Here is an 8,493-nt window from a genome sequence, read left to right on the forward strand (position 1 = left end):
CAAATGTTTTCTGCTCGGTAAACTTCTGGCGTCACATTCAGTCATTTTTGTTCTTGTTTTTTTATATATATATTTATATATTTATAGATATAATTATGCCTTACAATATTAGTTAAATAAATAGGGTTGCGATGGGAAATGGTCTCTGGTGGGATAGGGCTTTGGGGTGTGGGCTGACAGGGATAGGGGAATTGGGAGCAGGGTTCTAGCGTTAGTCGTCTGACGTGACGTCGATGTCTTCCGAGCTGGCCTGCTTTGTGGCAATCCTCCACCTGTTGATGTGGTGGTTCCCCTTCTTCTTCTGCTGGTTCTCTGGGCCCTCCTCCTCCAGCTTCTGACGCTTGTACTTTGTCCGTCTGTTCTGGAACCACACCTTTACCTGCAGAAGCAGAGGAGGACCACCGCTGCTAAGCAACAAAGCATGACATTCTGCACCCTTGTCTCCTCCCATGGTCAGAATCCTATAAACCAGCTCTGAGAATCCTGAGTGAAGGAACGTTCTTTTTCCTTAGCAACCTTTATGACATCACAAATAAAACTGATTTGTGTTGAAACTCATCCTTGGATGCATCCCCAGTGGAAATAACTTATTTCCATTTATTTTCTACATTTTCTATCATCCACACATCTACAGTTCACTCAAGTTTATCTGTGACTTCATCTATTCTTACGGTCACACACACAATGTAACTCAGTGTTAAATCATTTGTGATATACTTTACACTGTCTAGTAAAATGTAGTCTATCTGCTATGATGGAGATAATTAACACTGAACATTTTACACACTGCAAGAGGCTTTTTGGTGCTTTGCATCCGTTACATATTATATGTAAAATGTAATGGATATGATACATTCCCCTTTTTCTTTTGATTGTATGAGGGCTTAATTGTTGAATAAACAAACAATAAATACATTTCATTACTTGCATTATCCTCTATAATGTTTTGTAGAAAGAGTGGCAGCGCTATGACGGTTTTTGTAGCATGGAACTTGGTCAAATGAGTGTGGTTACATTATTATTATTATTATTATTATTATTATTATTATTATTATTATTGTTATTATTATTATTATTATTATTATTATTATTATTATTATTATTAGTATTATTCCAGCCAATCTGAAATGTAAATTATTTGCACATGTTCTATTGTCGACGTAAAACTGTAAATGTTAAGACATTTTGCTGATTTTAACATGCACAATAATCTTTGCCTATGTTTTTGTAACATTCCTGTTGAGCAGGTATCTCAGTAATAAATATTAATATATAATACATTATTTTCTTAATGCGTGCGTTTTTCCCCCTCATTGTATCGCGTTGATTTCAACATTTCATTCATTTCATTCCGCACAAGTTCAAAATATTTTGTCTCAGCCTTGCGTAAATGATTTGTTGCACAATATCTGACAATACTAAATCGGTTCCTTTTCCAAACTTAGTTCTGGCATCTTAGAATTAAGTCGGAAGGGTACTGCCTTGTGTTTGGACAAAAGGCAGAAAACTAGAGCCTCTCAGCAAAGGTCCTGTGTCGAGACCTTTCAGTGAACGACATACCCGGTAACAAGAAGCAGTAAAGCCTCTCAGCCGCGTGCAGAGCAGCCAATGTCATCGAACCCGTTATATCTAGAGTGATGTATCTATATGTCTAATATATAATATATATATATATATATATATGTAAGTAAATATTTAAAAAATGTATAATTAAAATAAAGATCATTGTTTATAAGCCTATTAAATGGTAGGCTACAAAAATGTATTTGTTCACAAAATGCATAAAAAGAACATTAATCATGCCCATGATTTAAAAAATGCAAGTTATTTTAAGTTCCGAAATTTCGTGCGTTAGTCTTTTTGTCTTTTAGCCAATATCAATTTAAACCACTGAGGATGTTTGCGATTCTTTTCTGCCATTTTATTGTCGCTGTTACCCAGAGTGGTTTACAAATTTAGCACAAACATCTGTTCCATTGTGGAATTCAGAATGGTTAGGGTTATGTTGCAATGATTCTACATGTAACAACTATGGCCCACATGCCAAAGAATTTTTACTTTGTACCTGAACCAACTTCTAGCCTAAATTTCATCATGCATTAATTGTTTTTCCTACTGCTACCTTAATTCCTCTGAATGACTGGAAGGAAACGCTCAAATTGTGTTGGCATACATAAAATAATTTCATCTTGATTTATTATTATTATTATTATTATTATTATTATTATTATTATTAATATTATTATTATTATTATTGTTATTTCTAGTAGTAGTAGTAGTAGTAGTAGTTGTTGTAGTAGAGGTAAATCATGTATTTGGTTCTCTCCTTTTTTGGCGATGCGGGGGGTGATTCCCTGTTTTCTGGGAAAATATATAGCCTACTCTTATATGAGACTTGTTGCAAAAATGCTAACTTCAAAAGGGCTCATGTATGTTTTTCCCCATTGTCAGTTGTAGTGTGCTCAGGTTGGTTACTGGAATGTGGTGCCGTCATCGCGTAGCCACTATTCTAGATTGGCAAAGCGTGCAATATCCATTATTCCCGTTTTTGGTGTCTTTGAAAGGAGGGGGGTTACCTGAGTTTCCGATAGGCTGAGGCTGTTGGCTAGCTGCTTCCTCTCGGCGCCCACAACGTAATGGTTCTTCTCAAAGGCTCTTTCCAGCCGCAGGAGCTGCGACGGGGAGAAAGCCGTCCGGATCCGCTTGGGCTTCCGGGCGAACGGGCCGTGGAGGAGTAGGCTGTCCTGGGAAACCTCATTTCCTGGGAACGGGATCACAGCGCGCGGGTTAAGAGTTGTAACTCCCGGCACTCCCACTTGCTTTGTGCGCGCGGGCCGGGCTGCTGGAGGCGAGTCTTCCAGAAACGGGCCCATTGCACGGCGCGCACAGGGCTCTAATTAGCCCGGGGATTATTAGTTCCCCAGGGCTAGCCGATTGAATGGAAGTGACCCCCGTAAGCTATTGTGTGTTTAACTTCGGTGCAGTTTTTTCCTTCAGATTTTGGCTTCAGATCATGTTTCGTTAAGTGTATCTGTTGTTGTAGACTACTACCAAGTGATGGATATTGTCATTTAAACTGAATTAGAATATGGCAGATGTATTATTATTATTATTATTATTATTATTATTATTACTAGTAGTAGTAGTAGTAGTAGTAGCCTAAAACATAGTAAATTATTTATTTTGTAGGATGTGGTCGTAGGTGATAGGCAATGTGTTGTTGTATTGTTTTAGGCCTATAGGCTAGTGTATTATGTGTGTTGTTTTTTTGTAAAGACCTCCCTAAACTATGTTGTTCGTTTAGTAAAGACCCCCCCCCCCCCCCCCCGCTAAAACTGCCCCGTGGGATGGCAAATAAAGTCGCCCTGAACATAAATATACGTTCGAAAACTTAGCCTACATTTGCATCAGTATAAGTCAAATGTAAGTTCTTACATGGTACTAGAGAACAATAGCATACATCAGACGTTCTCTAATAGATACGCCATTAAAGTGAAATGCATCATGGCTAGAAAAAGTAGTTGACGAAAAATGCATATTTGTTTCGCTATGTAAATATCTAAAAACAAGAATGTCATAAACTCAGTAAACAAAAGCAGTATCCACAATGCAAACTGATATTACTGACTATTATTATTAATGATTATGACTAAGTTCACAAAGAAACAAAAAAGGAAACGACGTTGACGTTATTGAATGACGTTATTAACACTGGTTTTAATTGTTGCGAGTTGGCATTTTCAATGATAAGACAATAATGTGGACTAATGTTTTCTTTTGGATTTCTAATAACATAGATTACAGGTTATCCAGAGAAACGCTCGGCACGGAAATAACCTCAGACAAGGGTTCCTTCATAAATCACCTTAATGTCGACGGACGCGCTTAATGGCTTGATCACCCACAAAGAAAATATTTCCTTTGCAAATTGGCTGCATGGGGAGAAAGACAGCGGCCAATTATCTCAACACCACTTTCTCTCTGCTTGAGCGAATGCGAACGCGTAAAGCACTGTTTAAACTTTAAGCTCTATAAACTCTGAAATGGCATGTAATTATTCCCCTTGGAGATTTTTTTATTGAACATGTTCTTTTCAGAGTGATATTTTGGCAGCTGATAGTAAACATCGATTTTAATAAACCAGCACATTGCAGAAGAAAGATGATAGTCCGTCTAGTGACCTCGTATCACTTAAAATAAATGTTGCATGTGTGTGTTTAGGCTATAATGTATAGGCATACGGCTACATTAAGTAAATAAAGTTTTTAAATGACATTAAACGCAGCGTGAGAGGTTATTAAAGGAATGTAGTGCCTGTTCAACCTGAGAAAGATTGGTCTCTACTGATTGGCTCCAGGTTATATGTTGAATGGCATAAAAGCTGTCCTTTCGCTTCGTTGACTGCAGCGGTTTTATCTTCAAGACCACTCGAACTTGACAAGCCGTGAAATTTGAGGACATTCACATGTGACAGTGGTTTTCAAGTTCGAAATAGTTGCTTTTGACATACAGTTACCTTCAGTTCCAGCGGTGAAAGATATATTTACATTTCACATGCATTCTTTCCCATGTAGTTTAAAGCTGTTTTAATTACATTGGTATGAAAATCCTATCTGTCCTTCGGAATTGAGGTTAGCACCACTTTGGTTTTATTTACTACCCTCTACTACCTACTCTCAAAAGGTTCAAGATATTACACTGTAAAACTGCATCCATCCTTGTGAGTAGAGTTAATGTTTATTAAAAATAACGTCGGTAAGACGAACTAGCCAAAATCTAATGAATGACAGCTATTTTAGGTCCAGCGCCTTGGGTTGTATATGGCATTTATGGAAGCTGTAAGTGCAACTAAATCGTCCAACTAAGAAAGTATATAAATGATATGAATAAACGTATAAAGAGATATCGGCATTAATCTCGTCTACCGTTGTCCTGAGGGTCTGAAAGCTTTTCAATGACAGCAGTTCTGTGGACGCGGAGGTCAACGAACTATGTTGGGGAAACAGTGAAATAAGTAACAGTTCAGTATATAGGCCTAACCTGTTACAAACTTAATGGAAAATCGTGAGGATGGTTTGTTTTTTCTCTTTCTTTTTGTACTTCGACATCTAACTACAAGCGTGAACAGAACATACTATAAATAATAGTATTTGGCAATAAACAAAGCTTAACCAACACAATGACTGTCGTTGGATCACAGCTATCCACGTGGAACGTTTTTCAATCAATTAAAAAAAACCTTTATAAATATTAAATTATTCAGTTATGAATGTTAATTGCTGGATCGCAACTGAAAATCCGTAGACAAGATGCCCTGCTCTCCTTTCCTTTTTGTGTGCATGATGAAAACAAATACACACTAACTTTGAGCAGTGTATAAACATTAGACCGTGACTGTGTATGAATGCGTAAAAGTCCTTTCTTAAGTATATAGCTTTGCAGAGAAACTTGCATATGATGTGTTAACAGGCCCATTTCAAGATTTTGTTGCATTTGACTTTATCGACAAACATTTTTCTTCAGTTTTTTTTTTTTGTTTAAAAAAGATTTTTTTGCAGTCGGCTTAAAATGGGAATTTCAGGCCCGTTGAATTGTTCTTTAGTTGTAGCCATGTTTTAGCCTTAGTTGTATTTATAATAACACATTTTCCCTGGAACGTTTATGGCCGCCTTAACTGTATTTTTCTTTCTGAATATTATTTGTAGCACGAGCATGTACAAAAAGAATGCTAGTGAATTACTCCAATCCCGGCGTTATGCGGATAATCGGCTAGTTTCATTTTTTTTCTTCGGACAAGAAGCAATTTTAGTTATCTGACTCACACCAGCCCGTCGACAAAGCGTAGCCAGAGGCGACGAGAGGACAGCGAGAAAATAAGATAACTCGGTCTGTGTCTTCATTCCCAGAACAAAGACCTATTTTTCTTTTATGTGTAATCCCTTTCCTCTCTATAGGATTAAAATGTCGGTCTCTGTTGAGATTGCAGCGCACACAGTTTTACAGGTGTAGAATGTAGATGAATCTGGGTAGGCCAACATACTGATAGAGAACAATAGGTCATATATCTCCTATTGAATGTATTATGCAGTATAAAGTTTTATAACTGACTGTTGTGTTATTGTGACTGGTTATATGTACAAAGTATTTCCGTCACTATAATCAATATTAATAGCCTAAAAATGGTGGTCTATTGTTGTTGCTGTTGCTGTTACTGCTACTGCTACTGCTACAAGTGATATTATTATTATTATTATTATTATTATTATTATTATTATTATTATTATTATAACAAAGACAATAATCATCATAATCATGTACCCAGTTACTACTAGGCCTACTACTTTACTACTACCAATAACAATAATAATAATAATAATAATAATAATAATACATTGCTTTTTGTGGTTCCATAACCGCTAGTGTTATGAGATTCTTAATATATTCATAAGTGAACCGCCAGTGCCATGTAGCAAATGTCGTCATTGCTAAATTAACACTTACCCTTTTATAGAGCAATCATAACATAATTATACAGTCCTCAAGGTGAAGCGATACGCTGGCGTTTCTTTTGCAGAGGGGAAAAGTTACTGTAAGCTCATCAGACAGTGCAGCGGAAATAGCGTCACAATAGATTAATCTGTTCTTTTTGATCTGCCATTAATTGCATGCAAAAAAGGAGAGAGCTGTGTTTACCTTGAAATCTGTGTCCGAAAAACCTGTTCCGCAAAACCCAGGGATAAAAATTTAGCGGGTCACGGTGCTGTGTTCCAAAAAACGAGTGGGGGTGTTGCAGATGCGAACCTCCGAGTTGGTGAGGGTGAACAGTCAATGACGGGTGGTTAACTGTCTCTGGGAAGACCAACTCCGGGTTCGGGTACAGAGACCGCCCCGCGGGGCCCTGGTAGCCGTTCATAAACGCATCTGTAGGGTTCGAGTAGCTCAGCGCAGTAGGTCGGATGGGATCCTCCGCAGTTAGAGGACTCTCCTTTGCAACCAAGGACTCGATGGTAAAACAGCGCTTGCCCGCCGGCGGAAACATGGTCTGACAGTCCAAGTGAAACCACCCCCCAAAAAATACAGTTCCCTCACTCAGACTCTTCTTCTGTAGTGATGAGTAGGTAAACTCATTTAAAAGGACATTTGGAAAGGCTAGGTGATCCGATCGTGCGTAAAATTGGGGAAAGGATTGAGACCTTTTTTTTTTTTTAAAAAGAAAAGCTTTAGGATCTTAAATGTGAATAGAGGAGGTATGAATCCATGGGACGGCACGTGCTGATGTAAGACGAAGTCAAACACCGTTTGAAAGCGGCTGTGGAGTGACAGAGGCGCAGATTTGTGCGGTGCCTATTGGTACCTGAGTGAACTGCCGTGATTGGACGACCAAGTCTATTCCGGAGCATGGAGTACTCAAAAACGCGGATTGGAGCTCATTTGTGGAGTTCATTTCTATTAATGTCGGATGGAGATACTCGGCATGAACAATCCGTTCAGTGTACCAAGTAATATGTGTTTAAGTAAGGTTTCCTTTCCTGTAATTACAGCGGAGCCTCCAGGGGGGCATTTCATTGGTCTTGTGGTCTCATTAAAATAGTTACCAAGCATGTCTTCCTCTCAAAGTTATCCTTATGAAGTATATCATATTGTCAAGTGAATGTGTGTAGCCTAATGCTGTTCCAGCCAACTTATACTGTAATAGTAATACTGTACTGTAAAAGTAAAACTCGAACTTATACAAAGGCAGTATATTTTGCTAAAGTGGACGTACAATGCACATAGGAGTGAGATTGGCTGAGCCAGTAAGAGCAGTTGTCTGGCAGTTGGAGGGTTGCCAGTTAGATCCCCCGCCCGGGGTGTGTCCAAGTGTCCCTGAGTAAGACACCTAACCCCTAAAATTCTCCTGACGAGTTGGTTGGTGCCTTGCATGGCAGCCAATCGCCATTGTTTTGTGTGTGAGTGTATGGGTGAATGAGAAGCACCAACAGCGCTTTGCATAAATGTGCTATATAAATGCCAGCCATTTACCATTTAACTCAAAGCTGTTCCAGCCAACTAGCAATGGCTGTGTTTTAAATTATTCTAAAACTCTTCGATTCGTACTAACAGCGCCACACCTTTGTAACTTTTTTTTTTTAATGCAATATGTGATATACATTCTGATTTTTGGACAAGCCCCTAATTCATTCAGATATTTTCACTTTCACTTTCAAGCATGAGCTTGCATTGGTTAAGGGGAACTATGAAAATTAAAATTTAGCATACCCAAACACAGCATATTATCCTTGAACAACAAAAACATAGTCTAGTTTTGCACTCTAACTTTAGCCACAGGCCAGCTTGGTGTAGTTCTTAGCCTAAGTATATACCTAATGTATTCATTTTCATCGTCATAATGTTTTGTCTAAAATACATATGGTGTAAAGAGTATGTTTACAATTTCAGCGCCATTCCTTGACTTTCAGAAAGCCACAGTGTAAGATGCATGTGTCAGTAACA

General features: G+C 38.2%; 1 protein-coding gene across 1 annotated transcript; it reads right to left on the bottom strand.

Annotated features, from left to right (window-relative positions):
* Positions 1–211: 211 nt before the first annotated feature.
* Positions 212–7,039, bottom strand: emx1 (empty spiracles homeobox 1). The gene is made up of 3 exons (XM_061246838.1): positions 6,694–7,039; positions 2,577–2,761; positions 212–379 (listed from the first exon to the last, which is right to left on the bottom strand). Exons 1-3 carry the CDS (start codon positions 7,037–7,039, stop codon positions 212–214), a joined length of 699 nt encoding a protein of 232 aa, XP_061102822.1.
* Between the last annotated feature and the right edge of the window lie 1,454 nt (positions 7,040–8,493).

The sequence above is a fragment of the Conger conger genome, chromosome 6 (genome assembly GCF_963514075.1).
Source record: "Conger conger chromosome 6, fConCon1.1, whole genome shotgun sequence".
In the NCBI taxonomy this organism is placed as follows: Eukaryota; Metazoa; Chordata; class Actinopteri; order Anguilliformes; family Congridae; genus Conger; species Conger conger.

What these genes read in the sequence shown, in the direction of transcription:
- emx1 (XM_061246838.1), bottom strand. Translation starts at nt 7,039, where the DNA reads ATGTTTCCGCCGGCGGGCAAGCGCTGTTTTACCATCGAGTCCTTGGTT. An exon ending in TTTCGGACACAGATTTCAAG is followed by an intron (nt 2,762 to 6,693) that starts GTAAACACAGCT and finishes TCCCGTTCCCAG; the next exon opens with GAAATGAGGTTTCCCAGGAC. An exon ending in TCAGCCTATCGGAAACTCAG is followed by an intron (nt 380 to 2,576) that starts GTAACCCCCCTC and finishes CTGCTTCTGCAG; the next exon opens with GTAAAGGTGTGGTTCCAGAA.